We start from the raw sequence: 24,808 nt of genomic DNA, 5'->3' as shown, positions 1-24,808 counted from the left end.
CTTTGTGTATTAATAAGAACTTATGCTAATATAATCTGTATTTAGCTTCCATGAATCCTTGGCTGGGCAAAAAAAGTGGTATAACCTATAAAGCAAATTCTTGTGAAAAGTTTGGATGAGACGCATGCCTTTCATTATCCACACCAGCTGACTTTGAATTCAAACTCTTCATGTTTCCAACAACCCGAAGTCTCTTTCTCTTTCTTCCTCTGTGAGAAACCCTAGGAGTCTGGAAGTTGGCAGCCATAAAACCCTAGTCAAAGCGAACAAGCCAAATCCTAACACCCTGACATTCACCAACATTCATCTGCTAACCAATTATATTCCGCAATAAGTAAGAAGCTTCCCCCCCCCACCCCCCATTTCTTGCATACTCATAATAACCAGAATGACATAATTCTCAGATGCTTTTCTTTTGGGTTGTTCAACCGCTTACAATACGAGCCAAAAGAAATTTCGAAATAAATCTTCCTCTCCTAGTGAGTTTGATTATTTCAGTCAAGCGTATCTTAATGAAATTAGAGATGCAGAAAATATTTTTTGACAGAATCGCTGAACAAAACAGCCAGCAGTGACTCTGCTTCTCTGAGAAAAAACTCATGCCGAGGGAGTGCGAAGCAGGGGAGGATTGCTGATAATTGGATGGGATGATTTTGGCAGGAAGAGGCGTGCTTGACTAACCATCTTCACTAAAAACATAACTTTCTAACTATTAACAGTTTTTACTTGCCAAGAGAAAATTATCAGTTCTGATTAAAGTAGAATTCTCCCTCCTGAAAATTAATAGATAAAGCCAAGCGGTACAAACAAATCAGTCCTCCCTTATATTGCTACCTCAAAGCACAGCATGAATAGCAAGGGCAGAAGAGAGAGGGAGGGAGGTGGGGAGAGAAGGAAGGTGCCTTCAAAAGAGCCATTGAGATAAACATTTTGGAGATAAAGAATGGAAATCTTGTATCACTGAAGGATTTGCACACAAGCTTAGCATGGCTGTCCACATCATTCATTTGTCTTGTAGTAAGGTCCACATTTCTGGGCCCGTTTTTGTCTCCTCTGTCTTTCCTAGCAGATGAATTTCAAATCCCAAAGTAGGTGGCCTGTTACTGGCATTAGCCGTGTTTCTGAGAAGCAGAGATAGTCAATAGCTGTATTTTATACCTTAAGTACTCCAGCAATTAGCATTTGGGGTCAGAGTATCTCTACTACTGCAGCATCTGGTATGATGATCAGAAGCCATTTAAGTTGGAGGCTTCCACCCCACTTTCATGGAAGAAAATACTATAGTTTAAGTACAGATTGTGTGAGGAAGCATTTTTCCTGTTCTGAATTTTGTATCGTTCAGCTTCATCAAATAATTCTGAGGAAAAATGTCTGTATTTCTTTACACTATAGTATCATTTCCTTCAAATTGTGTTTCAGATGAAAAAACTGACCATCTTATAAGAAAGTTGCTCCAGTCCTTGTTTTGGTTTTCCCCTCTCTGTGTACTTGTGCATGCATATTGTTAAGGCGCACGAACCACAAGCTACATCATATTCTGGAAATAGTTGTTTCACAGGTAACATAGAGACATTTTGGCAGTTTTAGTGTTCAATCAACATATACATATGGTTGACCATTTCCATACAATATTAACCTGAACTTCAACATGACATAGGTAAAATTAAGACATTTTGATCTCCTATGACATCGCTCCCCAAAGCTGGGTAAATTATCCTAAACTGAGTAAAAGGGGGGTGGGGGTTGACATACTTTTATGATACATGAACCTACAACAGGAAGGTACATTTGGGAGAACCCAGAAAAAGGCACTTCTGCATGGTGGCTCCTTCCCTCTGGAAAATGATCTCTCCAGAAATTTGACTGCCTCCCCCACTCTGGCACAGTTTAGGAAGGATCTTAAGACATGATTTTGTCAATGGGCCTGGGGAACCCAGAGCCCATTAAATAGTTGATATGAGTGTGTGTGTGGTCGCCGAAGAGATTATTATTTTATTATTTATTTTTATTTTTATTTCTTCTACATTGTGTTTTGATTTTTTGTAAGCTGCCTAGAGCCGCTGTGAGCGAGTAGACACTTATATAAATTTTCAAAAACAAAAACTGACTTAAAGATTGCCACATGTACTAAAATATATTTGAAGATCTCCCATAGTATTCCTATTTAGACAAAAATAGATGAAATTGCCACGGGTAATTTGTTGAAGTGACATAAAGATAATTCAGTAATATTATTTTTATAATACAGGTGTTCCTCAAATTACAAACAATTGTTAAATGACTGTTCAAAGTTATGATGGTGCAGAAGAAATGGATTTATGACTAGTCCTCAAGTCTGAGGATAGAATAGGTAGGATTGAGTAGGCACTAATCACACTTTTGGATGACCTCTAAAGTGGGAGTGGGATGTAGGCACTGTATCCATCCTAGCTCTTCTTTAACTTTTTTATACAATTGATCGTGGTATTTTTTGGGACTGGTTCTGGTAGTTGAGTGTAGGTGGCACTGTATTGTACTGGTTATCCTTCTTTCTACAGGGCTGGAGGAGATCTGGTTGCAAGCCTCAGTTTTCTCTACCCTCCTGTTTAACATCTGCATAATAACCTGGGTGAGATCATCTGAAAGTTTGGGGTGTAGTATCACTGGTATGCTGATGATATTTAGCTTTATATCTCCACCTCAGGCCATCTGGAGGATGCTGTGGATGTTCTATCCCAATGCCTGGAGGCTATGAAGGCCTGGGTGGGCACAATAGACTTTGTCTCAACCCAAACAACACTGAATGGCTTTGGACTTCCTGGTGCCATTGACCTTCTATCTTTGGTTTTGGATGGGGTGGCACTTTGTCAGACAGACTTAGTGTGTAACCTGGAGGTCCACCTGGGGTCATGGTTCTTGCATTAAGAGCAGTTTGATAGCTCTGACCAGAAGGATCTTTGACAAGCTTTGTCTTAGTGCTAGTTGCGCCTGGACCTGAACTGGGAAGACCTGCTCTTGATCATTCATGCCCTCATGATCACCTATCTGAACTGCTGCAAAACATTCTGTGCAGGTGTGCCTTTGAAGAGCATTTGAAAGCTTCATCTGGGTGGAGCAAAACAGTTAATGGCTGCCGTTACATTCAGTACATGTAACACTCCTACTTAAGGGACTGTTCCTCCCCAGTTGTTTCTGCCTGTTGCATCTGGTTTGGCAGGATTGGCATGCTCTAGGTCTTATTGGCTAAGGAGTGCAGACTGGTGGTGTTATGTCCCTGGAACTCTAAGGAGTTCCCACTCAGGTCCGTTCGCGTTGCGGGGGCGGCTGCCCCTCGCTCATTGGTTGGTTCTCCCCAGCAGCCAGCTATAAAAGCAGGCTGCGGGGTCCAACCAGTTGCTGATCGCTGCGAGCCAGTTCCAGGCTTGGCTAGCACGTTCAGTCCTTTATTATTCTAATAAAGTATTGTTGCACTCATGCTCTGGTTCAGCCTCTCATTACCCAAACTTAACAGGTGGGGTCCAGAAAAGAGTGTTTTCTGCCACAACGTCCACCCTTTGGAACATTCTCCCCCCAGAGATTAGGTTGACTCTGACCTCCTGGCCTTTTATAAGGTCTCAAAGACCTTCTGTGCTGTCTCCAGGCTCTGTGGATGATGGCTGGTTGTCTTGCCTGCTGTGTATTTTAATTTTTGTACATGCATTTGTTTTACTGTTATGACTATTCACCATCATATACATGTGTGGAAACATAAATGTATCAAATAAATAAACAAATTCCCTCATTGACGCTCCTATAACTTTTTTTTTGGTCCAGCATTTCAACTGTTGCATGAAATTTTCTGCTTGTATATTTAATATATATTTTAGTGTTGGTTTATATATGGCCTTGCGGGTTTTTTGTGTTTTCAATTCTTGAATTGTGTCTTTTACAAAAAAAAGCATTCGTTAAAATAGAAACACTTAATTACAGAGATATTGCATTCCTCCCTCCCACTCAGATAATACATTAAAGAACTCAAATTACAATTCACTCTCTTTCTAAAATCAACAATAAAATTTCCATGGATTTTAAAAGATCTTGGATTTTGCCTTGAAGGGCCACTGATTTCTGTTATTAAAAAAACACTAAACGTGCAAAATTTAATCCAATATCACCCATTTCCTGAAAAATCTTTGCCAAGTTGTCCAAGTCAGAAATGATAAACCTGAACAGCAAGAAAAGATCCAAAATTAAGAAGTGAAACTCAAGTTACAATAGGCATATTAAATTGGATTAAAAACTCAACTCCTATCTCTTAAAAGGTACTTTGCCTAGGAAAGGGATTCTCTAAGATAAATCATCTGCTGAAAAGTTAAATCTTTTTGCATAGCATTTATCCTATGTCACAGTACATGATGTCTGAGAGGAATGATAAGCATTTAGGATTGATAAGACTGATTATCTTTTCAAAATGTGAATGGAAGAAATTGAACTATATCCTTAGTGTAGAATAATATTCATAAAGTAATAACCGCAATAAATTTGTGTATTTGTATAAGTTTTTTAATTGGCTAAATTCACTAATTTTACAATACTTTCAGTTTAAATCTAGAAAAGAGGCAAAATTGAAGAATTACTTTCCCATCAAATATTCTGACTGAACACTTTGAAACTTATTGTCTACCTAGAAGAAAAATGAAATAAATTAAAGAAACATAGTCAGAGAAGTAACAGAGATTAAAGAGGACAGAAAGGTTCCTGTACTTACAGTGAAGTAAATTACGAGATCCACTGTTACTACACTGTGTTTCCTAGTTCAGACTATCTAATTCAGGGGTAGTCAACCTTTTTATACCTACGGCCACATTTGTATCTCTGTTAGTAGTAAAATTTTCTCTAACTGCCCACCGGTTCCACAGTAATGGTGATTTATAAAGTAGGGGACAAAACCCCTACCGCCCACCATGAAAGCTGGAACGCCCACTAGTGGGTGGTAGGGACCAGGTTGACTACCACTGATCTTATTAATGGAATACATATTCTAACATTTTTTTGATCCGAGGTAGAGGCAGATATTTCTCTCTCTGGGCACAATGAGAAAATATCTGCTGAACAAAACTCCGCATTGGTGATAGGAAGAGCATCCGGCCAGAAAACACTCTGCTAGCTCCGTTCAGTTGCCCAGACTCCACCCCGCAAGGGATTATGGGATCATTAAAAGACAATGATGATATTCTAACATTTTTAAAAAGAAAGGTATATAATAATTCACTGGAATAAACCCATGGGATATAGGTCTGCTGACGATAACTAGGTAAATGAAACTACCAAGGCAGAGGCAGTATCTCTGAACAGTAGAGATGGAAGATGAATGTTGGGTGATGCTTATGTATTTATTTTACCAAATTTCTACACCACTCATCACACTTGTGTGACTCTTGTTGCTCAGGCAGCTGCTTGATGGCAGCTTTTCAGAAACTTTTTGCAAACTGCTATTTATTAAATGCAGAACTTTATTTTTATTTATTTTTCACATTTCTGAACTGCCCATCTCCCTCAAAGAGAGATTCTGGGCAGTGTACCACAAAACAGGAAAATATAAAACACTATATATATAAACGTTAAAAAAAAGGAGGCAAAAAAAAATTAAAATTAGTAAAAAAGCGAAGGGAGAGCTCTCAGGAGAATAAACAGCCGCATGGCTGCATACTCCATGCCAGGCCACAGAGCCATGTTTTAATTCCTTTTCAGAAGGCAAGAGAGTGAGGGCCTTTCAAAAGAATATTTAGAGAAGAAAATTCCACAGTGGAATTTAGGGATATTTAGGGAGGCAGTGGCTCAGTGGATAAGACGCTGAGCTTATTGCTCAGAAAGGTCAGCAGTTTGGCGGTTCGAATCCCTAGCATCACGTAAAGGAGTGAGCTCCCGTTACTTGTCCCAGCTTCAGCCAACCTATCAGTTCAAAAGCATGTAAAAATGCAAGTAGAAAAATAGGGACCACTTTGGTGGGAAGGTAACAGCGTTCCATGCGCCTTCGGTGTTTAGTCATGCTGGCTACAAGATGCTGGCTAGATGATCACAGAGACGTCTTTGAACAGTGCTGGCTCTTCGGCTTTGTAATGGAGATGAGCACCACCCCCTAGAGCCAGAAACGACTAGCACGTATGTGCGAGGGGAACCTTTACCTTTGCTTATTCCACAGTGTACAGTTAACAGCAGAGTTCTATATACCGCCAGCCAGAGTTCTTTAACTGACAGGTTCTGCAACAACCCTTCCCTACCTGACTGGGTGGGATGGGCTGACGTAATGCTGAATTCCTAGAACCATCAGTTCCATATATGTACTTTTCTATACACTCCTATATATAACACACACCTTTTTCTATGTAACCTAATAATACAACTAACAGGCTAACTGATTTCTCCAGTAAGAAAAAGGCAGGCTGCGGTTCCTTACTGGAGATCTAATACAAAGAGATCACAAAGAGATCCAGGAATGGAAGGGCTGTGGAGATACTGTGGGCCTTGAAGAGGTATCAGAAGAGTGGCCATGATAGGTTCCAGGAAAGCTTTTGACATTCAGTGCCTCATAACTCACCCAAAGAGATTTGCCATGTGTGTTCCAAGCTAATATTTCATCACTATGGGGGGAAAATTCATTATTTCCAAATGATAGCAATAAAAAACTCCACAAGGGGCTTCAAGGGAGTCCTTTTATTATAGAGTCCCTCAAGCTAAACCACAAGAACCAGGTTTAAAAAGTGACATATTCTCTCTGTAGGAAAAACCGATCAGACACTCAAGCATCTCATAATTTTTTGCCTTAAATTATTACACCACTGTAACCTCAGGAAGTTACATACTAATTGCAGAATTAGGGTATACCTTTTACATATTAATTAGTAGCTGCAGCAGCATATAATATTTCCTTTGATTGCATTTCATATATTGTGTCTCCCGTTTATGAAAACACAGTATTTGCTTGCTGATATTTTTTTCAAGACGCTTAGTGGCTTAGATAATATGTATTTTCTTATTTATTTGATAATATTTACTCCTTGGAAAACCAGTCTTAAAAGCGTAAGTTTCCTGCTCGTGTCTAAAAAATGGTCTGTAAATTCGTGAAGAATTCCAATGAATGTTAATTTGGTTGCCAGTTTGATGGAACGATGTATCCTACAAAGTCCTTCTCCCAAACACAGGCAACACATCTGAAGACTTTGAATCAAAGGCCACAGGTTTGAAACCACTAGGACGGTGCCTGAGAAAATCAACGATTTTAAGGTGATATAATGGATGAGAAACAAAATTGGTTTGAAACAAAATTACCAAAGAGAAAACAGATCCATAATGAGGCCAGCTCATGGAAAACTAAATTGAACATACTCCTCATTGTACTGCTACTACTGAGACAGACTAGAACTAAGCAGGATAGCATAAGCTATACTCTGTGCTCATAAAAAGAAAGAGACTTTGGTATAGTGGTTAAGGCACTAGGTTAGAAACTGGGAGACCATGAGTTCTAGTTCCACCTTAAGGCACGAAGTCAGTTGTATGACTTTCGGCTGGTGATAGTCTCTCTATCCTGGGAAGCAGGCAATTGGCAAGCCACTCCCCAAAAGCCTTGCCAAGAAAATTGGATTATTCCAAGCAGTCCTAAGAAGTCAACACTGACTTGAAGGCACCCCACCCACTCCTCCCACTCCCCCAAAGTCAAACGAAGTCAATTTGAATAACAACCAACATGACTTGTTATTTCTGAGACACATCATCTCCATTCTGCCCTAGGATCAATAAAAGCCACATCAAATTGAGAAAGGGAAATCTTTCTTCCCTGAAAACCAAACTTTCAGGATGGGCTCAATTTATGCTAAGCCAAGTATGAATCCAAAGACTGGATATGGTCCTGGCACATGGTAAATACAATACCGTGCAGAATCATATTCTACATTTTTTTAAACTTTATAAATGTATATAAATATAATTTAGGATAGAAATGTGTTATTTATGTATACATAAATACATACTGCATGGATCTTGTTGCACACAACAGTATTTTATTTTACGAAGTTTCCCAGTACTCTGAAACGAATTCACAACTTTTATAGATAGTTTTTCCAGAAAGAAGCACCCCTCTACCCATCCCATCCCATTGTCTTTTCAAAATGCTTTCTCCTGGTACAGATATATTCCCCCCCCCCCCACAAAAAAACTCAGAAAACTTCTTGGAGGGATGGGTAATCTATTATTTTTCAAAGTGGCATCACAAAAAATAGCATGAATATGCGCTTGTATTAAAAGAAGTGCATAACAATGGGGATCTTGGTTAATTGTATGATGCATTGTACCAACTATGTCCAGCATTCAAGAAACTGAAATCTGGATCCTAATGCAGTCAAGCCTCTTTAAAGATGCAAATTGGAGTCAAACGCGGAAAACAGTAGGGTTCTCTTGATCCTTTCACAAAAGGTGCAAAGGACTAATCAGACTCCATTGCTAGGCTGGCCACCTTGTTTACAATAAACAGGAAGAGAGTTAGGCTGTAATTTCCCCACTTAATACTTGGACAAAAGCAATGGCTTGGCCGCCTTCACATATTTAGAGTTGCAGCACATCAAAACATTTCCTTCAAAAAAAGTGGAGGGAAAAGTATTCATGGATTCTAAGCATGTTGAGGAGCCCTGACTTTGGGCATTCTTATAAAAGAATAAGTCCTGAGCCTCACTTCTGGAGTAACCTGTGAATCAGGCAGGGTTGGGCCAGCGACAGATTTTGTACCTCTCCCAATACCGCCACACACTCTGCTGCGTTGAGAGAAATATACTTTGATCTCCATTAAATGTGTATTTCATAGAAGTACACAAGCCTGCAGAAAGGAATAGAGGGGACTGATGTGTAAAAAGATGAAAACTGGAGGGCTGCAGTCTCAGCTGTTCAGCCTGAACAGACAATATGGCCAAATAGAAAAAATGGATTTGGTCCCCAATGCACATCCCTGGCCTTGTCAGGTGCTCTGGCAGTGGGCTTGTACATGTGTGGGTTGAATAGGATGGCAGTGCTACATATTTAACAGGGTCAATCAATCAGAATAGAGCTGGATGGGGCCTTAGAGGACTTCTAGTCCAACCCTTGCTCAAGCAGGAGACCCCATACCATTTCAGACAGGTGGCTGTCCATTCTCTTCTTAAAAACCTCCAGTGATGAAGCACCTACAACTTCTGAAGGCAAGATGTTCCACTGGTTAATGATTCTTACTGTTAGGAAATTTCTCCTTAATTCTAGGTTGCTTCTCTCCCTGATTAGTTTTCTATCCATTTGGAAAATAAGTTGGCCTCCTATTCTTTGTGGCAGCCCTCAAATACTGCTATCATGTCACCCCTTGTCCTTTTTTTCCCCTCTAGACTAGTCATACCCAATTTCTGCAACCATTCTTCATATGCTTTTGTCTCCAGGCGTTTAATAATCTTGGTTGCTCTTCTCTTTGCGCTTTTTCCAAAGTCTCAACATCTTTTTTGTAATGTGGTAACCAAAACTGGATGCAGTATTCCAGGTGTGGTCTTACTGAAGGTTTATAAAGTGGTATTAATACTTTACGTGATTTTAATTACGGTGTAGGTTTGTGAACTCAAGGAAATTATCAAAAAAGCAAATAACATCTATGTTGTAATTAAATAAGAGATCCAATTCACTATATGACCTGAATTCCAAATAGAATCTCTTTCTTGTCATATCTTCACCTTCTTCCAAAACTTGCATGACCTGAGACATCATAGAAAGCACTACAGCGTTACACACAATAATCTTGTATTACTCTCTGTTGTTTTGAAGTACTAAATCGCTGCAATGCCTAAGTACCCACCACAAGAGTATAGCCAAGTAGACAGCAGTGGCTTTGTCTGCTCTAACACAGAGAAATGATAGGCATGAATGAAGCCTTGCTAAAATAAAATCTTTTAAAAATAAATGGCTTTTTCTTATTTTTGGAGACCAAATGTATTACTATTATTCAAAACAGAGGCTTTGGATATATTATGTCTTCGCCTCTGCTGAAGTAGGTTACTTTGTTTTAAAAAGAAGGAGGAGATCATGAAGTCAGAATACAGAAACAGAAAACATTCCCTTCTTTCAGTCAGTCAGTCTCTTTGTCTGTGTCCATGGCTCTGCCATTAAGCAATGTGGAGCAGCTGCTGCAAAAATTAAACAAATAACAAATATTTATGAGATTTACAGGCGGTCCCAATCTGTTATGACTTTGGCTTTGCGATTTTACTTATGAGAGATGGAGGTGAGGAACCAAAATGCTTCTTCATTTTCTGCTTCAGGTGCCAAAATAACTTGAACAGCATATAGTATTAAAACAATTTGAAAAGAAGAGACCATAATTTAAATCTCTAACTTAATTAGCTTTGCAGAAAGTTCCACTTATGTATTGTTTCAAGTATGACAAAATTAATGCTTCTTATTCCTCCACTGCTTTGTGACAAGCTCCACTATTACTGCCATAGTTCTGGTATGTTGGGAGAAAAATGAGAAAATAATTGTTTGCCAGCTTTGTTAATGTTTTTTTTTTAAGTGTAGCTGCAAGTTTTCATTTTAAATTCTCAAATCATACCAGCCTCAAAATAACAAGGATAAAATGTTGCTTAACTCTGCTGTCCTAATGCAAGGCATTACGGAATGTTATCTTGGGAATAAGCATGAGTTTATGGAAGAAGAGAATGATAAGATTTTAGGAGTAAAGGAAGCCAAAGGTGTATCTGCAGGTATGCAAATATTGATTGGCTAATTCCGTCTTCCCTTAAAAAAAGAAAGAATTTGACTCAGTTTGTTTTATTTATTTCACTTTTATGAAATCAATGAAAAATAATTAAAAACACAATGCAAAAAAAGTTCTACCTGTTTAACTGCTCTGCTACTCAGTCTCAGATTAAAATGTTCTGTGCTGCTGTCAGAGATCATGGACTGAATTTGGGAGCCAATGTTTGCAAAGTATGTTTCTCACTAGGAAGCGGTGATCCCTCTTTTCCTTGTTGAGTCCTGACAGAAAACAGAACTTCTGATCTGGGAAGGCCCCTGTTTCTGCCCTTTGGAGGGGCCTTCCTGTTCCCGGCCTGAACCTCCTGCAGGGTTAGTTGGGTTCCATGGGGACCCAATCAGTCTTACAAGAGGACTACAAGAAGTCCTGAGATTACCTTACCTGCATGAAAGATAAGCGAAGATAAGGTGAAGTAACCAAGGTGTAATCAGTAAATGTTCTGAGGTCTCACAGAAACAATTTCTGCCAGCAATAAAGGATGCAATGATACCCAGTACCATTGTTCTAAATTATAAAATAAGGCAAGAGCCAGAAGAACAAGCTTAATAATACATTAACCCAATGATACTTCAAGCCTTGTTTAGTTGAAGGCTTGAAGTATCAACATCCAAACCTGGAGTTATTAAAGTTTTAATCTTCCATATATATTAAGAGGAAGTCTTATAGAATTTAGGGGAGGTGATCTCTACTGGTGAGTTTACAACAGAGAAAGGATGAGAATTGGGAACTCCTTGTCTCATGCTCTTTGTTATGTAGCTACCAAGTGATCTATTTAAATGAGGGCATGCGCATTTCCCCAAGGAAGTACACGCATCTCTGCTCCTTAGAACCAGATTGCAAATAGGTAAAGACATATGCAGAGAGGGTAAGCAGGATTCATTCCTTGTCAAGGTGAACACTTTGTTCACAGACAACAGGAAACCAGGCTATCATTTGTCTGCATAGTATCTGAGAGAAAAGGTCAGTGCAGCAGAACTGTAAAAAGACAAAAGAACTCTAAAAAATAAATAAGCAAATATTTACAACAGCCAGAGTTCCTCCTCAAACTGTTCTGTATTATTTGTCTTTAATAAGAACTCTTTTTTTTTCTCATTGTTGCCAGTGAGGTGTTACTGTGAAGCCTTTGAAAAGGACTTGAAGGTGGCAGATTACCTCCAAAATAATATATTGGGAATGCTGCCCCAGAGAAATTAAGAGGTTCTATGTTGAAGCCACAGGATGCAGAGTGTGGGCCAAAACTGGCAAAATAGCAATAGCACTTAGACTTATATACCGCTTCACAGTGCTTTTACAGCCCCCTCTAATCAGTTTACAGAGTCAGCATATTGTCCCCAACAACGTGGGCCTACATTTTACTGACCTCGGAAGGATGGGAGGCTGAATCAACTTAGAGCCTGGTGAGATTCGAACTGCCAAATTGCTGGCAGCCAGCAGTCAGCAGAAATAGCTTGTAGTACTGCCTTCTAACCACTGCACCACCATGACTCCTAATGGTTGTGGCATAATAATATAATCTCTTTCTCTTTGGTGTGTGTGTTTGTGTGTAAAAAAAGCAGAGATTGTGTCACACTGTAGTCTGCAGTGTCGTACCAACCCTGATGCTTCAGATCCAATATTCTCTCTCCATCTCTCAGTTTCCTGATCTTGTGCAAGATGCCTAGAGACATTTACTATACGGGCATTCATTAATTCATTAAAAGAAACTGACATTTTAGGGCACAGTTTAATCTTTATTTTCTGCTAATATAACTTCAGTATGATCAGCAATGTAAGCCCTTTTCCATCCATTTGGGGCTTAAAGAACATGGACATGTTGGTCTAGTAAGTTGGCCAAATTTGGAAGCCAGCTGCTGTCCATGAATCCCGTATTGGTACATGACAATTATTTAGCCTGGGGAAGACCATATCGCATCATATGCCCCTGAATGATTAAAAGCATATGGCTATGGTCATCAACATACAGAGACTTGCATCAAGTCAAGCCATTGGTCTGCTAACATGAGGTTGACCCCATGGAAGCAGGAATCTGTGACCTTCTAATAAACAATTCTCAGTAGCTGCAGCCAACATGGCCAATGGTGACAAAGGCTGAACAACATGTTCAGGTCAGTAGTATGGACAAAGCTTCCCCAACTGTAATCTGAACTGATTGACCGCCATTCCTCAGGCTTTCTGACAGGCAGAGACTAAACAGATATAATATGTGGCAAATGGTTGTGTTTAAGCTTGTGTCATCATGAGTTTTCTATGCTTTTGTTTCAATAAAAAGTCTAACCTCACAGGGTAACAGAAGAATGAATTTAAAGAGCTAGTTGTCCATCAGAATGGCTTGTTAAATGTACTTAGGCATTTTATTCATGACATTTCAAGTAATCTTTTCGACTGAATCCCCATCAATGGATTTTCAATCTCTCTAAGAAGGTCATATTGGTGGGGAAAATCTGTAACTTTCATTCCTCCCTTAAAAAAAACACCCTAGAATTAAGCAATTATTCTGGAATTAATTAAGAATAAAATTCTGACCTTGGAAACTCCATAAATTGTCACATTTATTGCTAGCATTGTCATTCAGAAGTGGCAGGATGTCTATAGCCGCACATAGATTAATAATGCAGTAGAAATACTAGTCTCTATGAAAACCTGTGTACTCCAGCTGTCTTCTGGGATAAGAGATGCCCTGCAGAGATAGTACAGATCACCTTGTTTCTGCTTTAACCGATTGACGCTTGGATCTGTCAAATCTGACTGAAGACTTTTCCCCAGGCTACAGAATCTTTGAATAATAGTAAGATGCCTAGGAAAATAGTACTTTCTTTGCAGTGTTCTGTATCACTTGAAGAACTGAGATTCGATCATGGGCATACATATAATTAATCATGAATTGTATTTTCCTTAGATATTACAACAAAGAGAAAACGAATAAAACAGAAGTCTTGTAAAAATTCATCGTTCTCTCTCCTTGCTGAAATTCTCACAGTGTTAAGAAAAATACCTGATAGATTGACCAAAAAACTCCCCCTAAACCTTTGGCTTTGTGATAAATCATCACATAATGTAAGAAAATGGTTTTGATAAGTGTAGCCAAAGATTTGCAAAACCCAATACAGCTGAAGAAGCACCAAATGTAGCTCTATCTTTAATCATGATTTGCTCCCATGAGATGTTCAGATCCCAGATTCCAAAGAAAAAACCAAATGGGCAAATTGGTAGAGAAAGATTGTGCAGAAGATTCTGGATCTAAGAAGACAATGTCTTTAGCATCATTTCTGAGTGATGGCTGCCATCTTAGAAGGAGACCAGGCTTACCTCCAAACTAAATTTCATTCTATTTGAATCAAATTTGAATCCTATTGAAAGCCCCACATTAATATCGTGGGGGCAATAAAGGCAGAACTTTAGCACTCTCGTGTTTTGTTTTGCAGCTCCCCACAGGCTGAATTATTTGGCATTACATGGAATTAATTAAATGCAGTCAGGAGGATTACCTTGCATGCATTTAATAGTTTTTATCTTGCCTGAAATTAATAATTACTGTTCACTGGCAAGAACCTGAGACATTTGACAGGTATACCTAAGATCTTGAGATCTGAAGATGCACAAAAAGGGTGGTTTGAAAACTCCTGATTATTCTGGGAGATAAGAACTAACTGCAAGCAATGGTGGGATTTGAATAACTTAATAACCGGTTCTCTGGCTGGGTAGGTGTGGTCATGTGACTGGGTGGATGACATCACTCGTCACATCCAGCCCTGCCTCCTGGCCAATCGCCTCAAAGGCAGAGGTAGGATTCAGCTGGTTGGGGCTAATCCCAGTACTGGCTGGCCCCGCCCCCGCCCATTTTTCAGCCTGTTTTGGGGCCATTTGGGGGCGGCATTTTCAGGCCATTGTTTGGGTTGTTTTTCATACCATTTTCTGGGCCATTTTCAGGCTATTTTGGGGCTGTTTTCAGGGTGTTTTTTGGACCAAGAACAGCCCCCAAATGGCCATTTTTTCTATCATTTTTTTCATCTGTTTCCAGCCTGGTTTTTGGGCCATTTTCAGGTTGTTTTTCGGCCCAAAAACAGCCCCAAAATGGCTTGAAAACAGCCCCCCAAATGCCCCCAAATGAGCTTAAAATGGCCTGGAAAATGCCCCCCAAAACAGGCCAAAAAACAAGCAGGGGCAGCTAGTAGCGGAATTTGCCGGTTCGCTGAACTGCATAGAATCTTAACTTCCAGTGTGAAGCAGCAGCAGCTCACCTCTGGCTACAAGGCAGAATGAACATTTCATGTCACTATACCATTGCTAAACAATAGAGAAATAAACTTATTTTTGCAGGCATCATGTTCAATGATGTTGGTACCTAATTATATAATTTTTGTTTCTCTTTAAGAAAAGGGGGGGGAGAGGATACATCTGAAATATGCTGGTGACATCAAGCCAAAAGAAACATCTGTAATTGCTGTACATCAGATCAAGCTCTTGGTTCCTCTAGCTTAGTATTATCCACTGTGGGAGCTCAACAAGGGGTGTTTTTTTGGCTGAAGGACACATTTAGAGTAGTATGCTTGGGGCTACAGGAATGGCGCTAGGACAAGGGTCCCCAATCCCTGGGCCATAGCCTGTGCTACCAGTCCACAGCCTGTTGGGAACCGGCCTGTGCAAATGGTGGGGAAGAGTGTGAAGTTTCATTTGCGCATTTGCGGGAGCAAGGTAGCATGCACAAAGTCATCCCCTACATCCCCTGCTGCTGCCAATCCAGAAAGCTAGAAAGGTTGGGGATGTAGGACACAAAGTAGAATTAAATAAAGGACAATTAAAAGTTACATCCTTTACACATGACAATTTGCTGGGGCTTTTGGAAATTATTTGAGGGTTATACCCAAAACTATAAATGGTCATAGGGCCAGTGGTGGGATTCAAAATTTTTTTTACTACCGGTTCTATGGCCGTGGCTTGGTGGTTGTGGCAAAGGAAGGATACTGTAAAATCTCCACTCCCTCCCCACTCCTGGGGGAAGGTTACCGCAAAATTCCATTCCTTCCCCACCCCACTAACCTGCTTTCCAGCTTCGTTCTCCTGTGCAGGGCAACAAAAGAAGACCCAGCCAATCAGCTGGGACTTGGGAGGCAGAGAATAGATGAAGGCAGGGCCAGTCAGAGGTGGCATTTGCTGGTTCTCAGAACTACTCAAAATTTCTGCTACCGGTTCTCCAGAACTGGTCAGAACCTTCTGAATACCACCTCTGCATAGGGCCACAGGTTATACAATTCAATGCTTCAGGTTTGTGAAAGGGCATTTCCCTCCCTTTCTTGATGATCTACAGATTGGGGACTTTTCCATATAAAGAACACGCTACATTCCTGAAACAATGGGTGGAAGAAATCTATTCTAAAGGAACCGACAGCTATTATTTTACAGTTCTCTGTTACTGATTTATCCTCCAGCCATTTAACATTTATCTTCCAGCCATTTAACATCATCAGTCTGCAGAGTTCCACGTCATCCTAACCCCCATTCCAAAGGCAGTTGTGTTTTTTAATTGTGGGAACTATTTGCTTATAGCTTACTGGAGTAACCAGACTGGAATGCTAGAATGTCACAGGGCCTATTTTAACTTTCGACATTCACACACACACACACACACACACACACACATACACACCAAGGAGCAATTCACTAAATTCCAGAGTAACGATGCTAACATGATTTTTTACTATGTCGTCTTATACAGGACTGCTAAGTATGATTTTACTTCTTTAAAGAACTATAACAAAGGAAGAAATTGTCCTAAAAAGCAAGCATTCTCATAAATGTTATGGTTTGATTCCTAAAGGCATGAACAATGAAGTCTCTGCTGAGTCCATTTTGGAAGAAGAAAGCAAGCAGAAAGCTTTGACAATGATCTACTTGGCAATTGGCAAAAAGAGTCTCTTTTCATTTCGTACGAGGATAAAGTCTAAAAATCCCCCACTGCCTTGCATCTGAATCACTGAGTATTCAAAATGCAATCATATTTGAATTCTGGCTATTTTAATACAAATATACACAGATTCCCTAGAAAGTGTGTGTGTGTGTGTGTGTGTGTTCAATTCACTATATCTTAATGTATTGGGAGGTATAAAGACAGAAGTTCAGTGCTCTCATGTTTTGTTTTGGAATTTTTCGCAAGCTGCAAGAATCTGCTGCCACTGCAGATAACCCTGAACGCGCTGAGACAAGGAATACCAACACCTTGGGCAGTAATTTGATTTTACATTGTTACTCATTTAATAATTGAGTCCAAGTTGAAAGGAACACTAGGGAGAGGAGGTTCTAAGAGAAGGATGTTAAGTACTTCTCTTTTATACAGGAGGAGAGGAAAAATACTATCCGGCTGCTTTGTGAAATTTATACTGAACTGCTGTGGTACTTTCATCCTTTGTTTGCAGAAGAGATTGGCAGAAGAAATGTACATAGTATGTACATCCCAGCTTGGTTTCAATGCATGGTTTTATTAGATCATATTATAACTCACGGTGACATATTAATTTCATCGAACTCAACAGATAACATGTTAATTACCTTTCTATTTAGAGCAACACCATCTTCACAATCTAGCACTGCACAATCAACGTTGAGAGTTGGGATCTTCTGTATTTTTCTTACATCATCTGCAGGCACGTAGAGAACGGCTCTCCGGGGTATGTAGCTGCAAGAGGGTGTCACATGATAATGAACCCTGGGACCAGCTACAGGTAGGAGTGAAGTGGTCCTGTCAAAAAGAGTTTTTTGGTTATTGATTTGTATGGAATATATTGCTACTCACCCCACAGAATCCCAAAGCAGTTCATAATAATACCAAAGGCCAACAATTATTCAGAATAAAAAACAGAGCTCAAAACAATCCTTTGGAAAGCAAACACTGACACAGCAGGAGGAAAAAAAAAGATGGGGTTAAAAAATGCACCGGGGTTGGAAGCTAGTTGGCTGCCAGTATTAAGCAACCTTTTTTCTTCTTGAATGGCTAGAGTGCTTGCTTTATTTAGTGATAAAGCTTAAATCTGATTATTCGAATTCCACTTTTCAAAGAACATTTCATAAGACAAGATCTTACAAGAATGAAACCCAAGGCTTGGTCAGTTGAGCATTCTATTCCTTCAACAATCAATCAGGTGTCTCCGAAATTCCCACCAGAGATCTCCTTCTTGGCCATGCCTTCAAAAGCATCCTTTTCTCAGTAGCGGACATAGTACCTACATATCTTTTACTCTGGGAAGTTGCCCATCTTCCTTCTAAAGCTATAAAACAGATGTCCCTCTTGCTGCATGATTTTAAGTTACTTCATACTTTACCCTTCTTCAATCTACAGCCAAAATGTCTGATGTAATTGGAACAAATTTTGAAAATAGAAAGATTTGTGGTAACATTGGCTTGGAACTTTATAACATGAAATTTGGACAATAGGTTGATCAGAGCTAATTCCCAGAGATGAAAAAAAAGTTATATAGGGAGAACTGCTATCACTCCCTAGGTTTCTATATTTTAAAATATATTTTGATTAAAATTTTTAATTGCAGTAGTAAAAACTAATGCAAACTAAAGTTAGGAAAGAGAAGAGAATGGAAAGAAAGAATAAAAAGTACAAGAAAAGAGAAAAAGAAGAAAAGGAGAGAACATAATAAAAAAGAAAAGAAATATATAAGGAAGTGATTTTCAACCTTCATTACAAGAAGTATAAACTATCCAAGAATCACTCTGGAATATATATTTAATAAAAAAAATGAATAAGTTTAGTAAGTCTTCATCTATAAGGTTAAACAGATATCTCTTCATTCCATAGCCCATCCGTAATCTATAAGCAAATCCATAAGACATCAACTTTACAATTCTGGTGTCAGCCAAAAGTCCACAAGGGATTGCCAGAACATTGGAAAAAAACTTACAGTTATTTTTTAATTTAATCCAATATTGTTGTAGGATTTGATTTCTCTTTAATTCTTCCATTTCCAAGCATCCAAAATGAAAGTGATTTTTTAAAAAAGAAAAAGGGCACATGTGGGTGATTTCCCATCTTCTCCTTATCCAGAGAAGTTCCAAAGAACTGGTCTATTTCAGGAAAAGACCCGAACATACCTAGACCTACATACCTGTACCCATGAAAATCTACAAACACACACACACACACACACACATATATATACTCCAAGACCAATAAACACAGACCAAGACTCCCAACCAATCAGGATGAAGAAAAAACCATTCTGGCACAGCAGTAGGCTAGCCCCAAATTTAAAACTGAAACAACTGTAAAAGTCTGACTCACAGACGAACACAATACAGAAGCCTGATGATGGCAGATGAGATTCTGCCGAAATGTTGCTACAACTTTAAAAGCACAACTATAATGACATGAGAAAATACCCGAACAAAGCTGAATACCATACATGTAAGTACCCATGAAAACTTAAGAATATATATATATATATATATATATATATATATATATATATATATATATGTGTGTGTGTGTGTGTGTGTGTGTGTGTGTGTGTGTGTGTATGTGTATGTGTATGTATGTATGTATGTATATATATATATATATATATATATATATATATATATATATATATATATATATATATATATATATATGCCTATGCCTATGCCTATGCCTATGCCTATGCCTATGCCTATCTATCTATCTATCTATCTATCTATCTATCTATATATACTATATATATATATATATATATGCTATATATACTATATATATATATAGTATTCAGCTTTGCTTGGGTATTTTCCCACGTCATTATAGTTGTGCTTTTAAAGTTGTAGCAACGTTTCGGCAGAATCTCATCTGCCATCATCAGGCTTCTGTATAGTGTTCGTTTAATACATGGGAAACTATAATGACTATAAAGTGTAATGACGTGGGAAAATACCCGAGCAAAGCTGAATACCTTACATATAAATACCCGTGAAAACTTAAGTAAACATGCATGTATGTATGGTATTCAGCTTTGTTTAGATATTTTCCCACATCATTATAGTTGTGCTTTTAAAATTGTAGCGACGTTTCGGCAGAATCTCATCAGCTATCATCAGGCTTGTGTATGCATATAGCATATATGCATAGCATATATGAAGTCCCCTGTGCATCATGCCCTGCCACATACATCGGAAAGACCAATAGAAGAATAAGTACCCGCCTGGATGAACACAAAAATGCAGTAAAAAAGCTGGAACATACTTCCTCACTAGTCCAACACATGAAAGCCACAGGTCATATCATTGACTTCAATGGCACCAAAATCTTAGCTGCTATAGAAAATCCCAGCTACAGAATTATCAGAGAAGCCATAAAGATTGAAAAAAGACCTGGAAGCATGAATAGAAGAGATGACTCCACCAGACTGTCCATTATCTGGAAGCCTGCACTCACAAATCATCCAGATGCCCTAAGCTCTATGGCCTCCCCAAGATACACAAAGAAGGAATACCACTCAGACCCAAAGTCAGCTCCATAGGCTCACCTCTACAGAATCTTGCCAAATTTCTCACCAAACAACTCCACAGAATCCATCCACACAGAATCCATCACCTCACACATACAAAACTCCTTCCACTTCATAGAAACAATAAAGAAACAAAACCTACAACCCAGCGACCTACTCGTGAGCTTTGATGTCATATCCCTCTTCACCCAAGTACCCATCAAAGAAGCCTTGACAGCCATCCAAAACAAATACAATCCCCCCAAACACATCCTAGATCTGACCAACCACTGCCTAACCAACACACTTCATCCACAATGGACAAAGATACAAACAGATAGAAGGAGCACCCATGGGATCACCCCTCTCACCCGTCATCGCTAACCTATACATGGAACACTTTGAAACCAATGCTCTAGACAAATCTGAACAAAAACTCAAACTCTGGCTCAGATATGTAGATGACACTTTTATAATTTGGCCACACGGGAAAGAAAAACTGGACAACTTCCTCACACATCTTAACAATCTACACCCCAAAATACAATTCATCATGGAAACAGAAACCAACAACCAACTTCCCTTCCTGGACGTCCTAATTTACAAAAAACCCAATGGCTCCCTAGGACACACCATCTACCAGAAAAAAACACACACCAACCACTACCTAAATGCACAATCCCATCACCACCCTGCACAGATCAACTCCGTAGCCAAGTCCCTCATCTCCTAGCTGACAAAGACCACCTGAGAACAGAACTACACACCCTCACTAACGTATTAATTTCCAACAGATTCCAAAGAAACACTATCACCAAGCTAATCTGAAAAGAGATACCCCCAAAAAACAAGACACAGAACAAGACAACGGTATTGCACTCCTCCCCTACATCAAAGGCACCACAGACAAAATCAGCAAAATTCTCCACAAACACAATATCAGGACAGCCTTCGGCACTGACCAAAAAATAGCCAACATCCTAAGAAACCCCAAAGACAAGATCCAGCTAGAAAACCAAGGAGTTTATGAAATACCATGCAACAATTGCCCAGCCACATACATTGGACAAACTAACAGGAGAATAAACACACGCAATGCAGAACACAAAAACACAGTCAGAAGAGAAGAAAATACTTCCTCTTCCAGCACCTTAAAGCCACAGGACATGAAATTAATTTCAAAGGAACCAAATTAATATCCAACACTGAACACTCCAGCAAGAGAATAATCAGGGAAGCCATCGAGATAGAGAAACACCCCCATAACATGAATAGATGGGATGATACCTCCCGCCTACCAGACATCTGGAAGCTAGCCCTTACCAAGAAATAAGTCCCAGCCACGAAAACCAACACCAGACCTGAAACAACATGGGACACCACCGCCAATCCCCCTCATCAGACCCAGGCCCAAGCCCATCCTATAAACGAAGGACAGCCACCATCCAGAAAGCAGACCACAGCTGCCTCGCCAGCTGTCACACACCCCGACCCCAAAACCAAACAAGCTGACACACGCCAAGAACACAGACACAGACCCCAAACTCGAAGCCAGACTAAAACCCAGAATGCTACATCACAGCCACCCGCTCAGGATATCACATCAGAAAACTCAGGAAATTATACCACAAGAACTCAAGAAGTTGCAACACAGCAAATGACCCAGGATATCACAGCACAAGACAAAAGGATACCACAGCAATAAGTCTCACACAACCCATTACCCAAGCCGTTACAACACAGGAGGCTAATGGAAAAGAGATCAAAACACAAACGAGCCAGGAGATTACAAGGCAGGACCCAGGATACCACAACAAAAGAACTTGCAAGCCCATCACACAACCCATTACCCAAGCCGTTAAAACACGAGAGGCTAATGGAAAAAAGATCACTACAAAACAAATGACCCAGGAGATTACAGCACAAGATCCAGGATACGTCCACAACAAAACTCACAAGGCCATCACACAGCCCATTATACCAACATCAACTCCATCAACCAATCAAGAGGCAGCAGTGCAGCCAACCAGCCCAGCACACCAGCCCCCCTGACACCAGTATTTATAGAGAGACAGCAGTTCCGATCACACACTGCTTGCACTGGCACAAAGCCGAAAGCACCAGCCTGAGGATGGCGAGTGGGACCTCGATGAAACGTCGCCAAGATACCCTTAATCTTACAGGGGAAAAAGACCCGAACACACCTAGACCTACACACACACACACGTGTGTGTGTGTGTGTTTACTGAATTGGATTCTTTTGAGGGCTATTAACTTGATTATAGCAGAAATGGATCATGAGATTGCTTACATTTCTCCCTACAGATCCCATTTCTGCAATGAATGCTTCCCCCCCCCTTCCTCCCACTCTTCAGGATAAATATTCTCTCTATATTTTGGTCACACAAGTGGGAGAACAGCTGAAGTGGGACACGATGTTGAGAGCAAATATTTCCAGATTAAAGCTGTGAAAATCCTTCAAATGAAAGATGGTTAAGATTCACCTCTCTTTAATCAATTAAAAGTCATGATTTTTTTTTCCTCTGGGTTTCTACAGCCTCTTCAGGAACTGTTTCTGGCTGTTTAAATGTGCATGTCCTTGAACAAAAACCACTGTCCTCAGATTATTAAAACAGCCAGGTCTTCTCCAGGGCTTGTAGACTTCTCTAAAGATGATCCCACTTACACATGAAGAGACAGCAGTACAAAGCAGATGTGCTTTTCAGGAAAGACAATTAGGTTGAAAGATTGGATTTAAATTTAGGTTGAAATAATGACACAGTTCTGTTTAAGGTAACCTCGTCCCTAGTTGCAGGATACAGCAAAAGATTTTCTTTTTTAAATGTGAGACTAATTCTAATCACAATCTCATGTAGCTTTTATTTTTTTTCTGCCATCTTGAAGTTCTCACACTTTTAGATATATTGCAAAAGAACCATAACTGCATCAAATTTCCAAGTCATAGGGAGTAGTTTCTTCTTATTTGTATTCCCCACCACCCATCTCTGTTCTCTTGGAGGTCCTTGGGAAGTCTTATTTTTGAATTCCAAACCACTATCTGAGTTGCTTCCTGTCATTCAATTTTGTGATAAGAGTTGCATCTATGAGGACTATATTAATGTCAACGAGGACAGCATTCCAATATACCAAATATTCTCTAGAATGACTTCTACAACCTGTAGCAATAGTTCAAATTAAGCACATTTGCTGAGTTTGAATAATATGTACCCTTGGCATTAGTGCCACCTTTCCTTCTTGCTTGACAGATTTTACAGATAATGATTTTGAAATGACAAAATCCCATAAAATATCTCTCTTGTGAAAAGAATGACATTCTGCATAAACAACTGGAGCTTGAACAAATACAACTAGCTCTCCAAATGAATGCATAAAATAAAAATCCAATTTTATTTTTCCTCATTCATTGATACAGCTGCAAAACATGTGGTTTGTTCTTGCAATCCCAGTTACGGATGAAACATTTTACATCATTTGGTTTTTTTTCACTGCGTTAGCAATAATGAATGGCTAAAATAGCCTAGATCATATATGTCTAATTGCATATACATTTGTCTCCATGCACATTTCAATTTACTTCAAGGGGGGGGGATAATGTTTGTTAATTATACTTCTTTTGTACCCTGGTGGAGGAAAAAAAAAAGCTTCTTACTCATAAAGGGGCTAAGTGTTCTCTTCTTTCCCTTTGTTCACACAAGGAGCTAAAGTCACTTCAAGAGCCACTTAATCCCATCATCCATGGTTACAATTGCCTTATAGCTTTAGTCAAAAAGAACCTGAAGTAAATGCAGCTATATTGTGTAATTAAAATAAATTCAGATGGTTATTTGCCTGGGGCATATTCTTGGTACTAATAGATAAAATGGCACTCCAGGGATCCTAAATACTGTAGTATTTTAAACCTGATCAGCTACAGTATCATATAGATCAAGAGAAGGAAAATGCAAAGAGACAGAGAGAGAGAGAGAGAGAGAGAGAGAGAGAGAAAAGAAGAAGAAGAAACGGCTGCCTGAAGAGCCCCCTCTCCTAGTGTGTATTGTAAAGCAAAAGAATAGAGGAGGGTGTTCTACTGTTTGAAGTGTCAAGAACTTGCAAACATCTATATGGAAGGGAAATAAAAAATATCAAGAACAGCGGAGAAGTTGATGTTTTAAAGAAGAGTTCAGTCACTTCCAATAATCAAAAACTAACATCAAGATGACTCATCCCATTTATTTAGAATATGATGTGTGTTTTTTTACTTTTGGAATAAAGGAACTATTATCTTATGAAAAATGCAGAAAAGCATCTCTTCTTGTCTAAATTTACTCCTAATCCTGAAAGATATTTTCTTAAATACTACTTTTAACACTACTTTTAACAGCATAAATGGCTGGAGTTCAAATTAATGAATCACATAATTCACACTTAACGTTTTTTCAGAAGTTGATTCAAGTAATTGCAGGAAAAGTTAAATTAAGCTGAAAGACAATCATGCCACTCTAGACATCCAACACAATCTGTATCTTGAGGGTTTTTTAAAAATTAAATATTTACCATGATATTTAAGAAAAACCAC

At 39.2% G+C, this 24,808-nt stretch overlaps 1 protein-coding gene across 1 annotated transcript in view; it reads right to left on the bottom strand.

Annotated features, from left to right (window-relative positions):
* Positions 1-24,808, bottom strand: part of CLYBL (citramalyl-CoA lyase) — a 177,078-nt gene that overhangs the window by 57,499 nt on the left and 94,771 nt on the right. Inside the window, exon 2 of the mRNA XM_087937917.1 lies at positions 17,318-17,507. Within this exon, the coding sequence (XP_087794043.1) occupies positions 17,318-17,507 (190 nt within the window). The remainder of the gene's footprint in view (positions 1-17,317; positions 17,508-24,808) is intronic.

Source organism: Pseudonaja textilis, chromosome 8 (genome assembly GCF_049901715.1).
Source record: "Pseudonaja textilis isolate UNSWEBS1 chromosome 8, rPseTex1.2, whole genome shotgun sequence".
In the NCBI taxonomy this organism is placed as follows: Eukaryota; Metazoa; Chordata; class Lepidosauria; order Squamata; family Elapidae; genus Pseudonaja; species Pseudonaja textilis.
The sequence above is the reverse complement of the archived record's forward strand: the minus strand, read 5'-3'. Positions and strand labels throughout refer to the sequence as shown.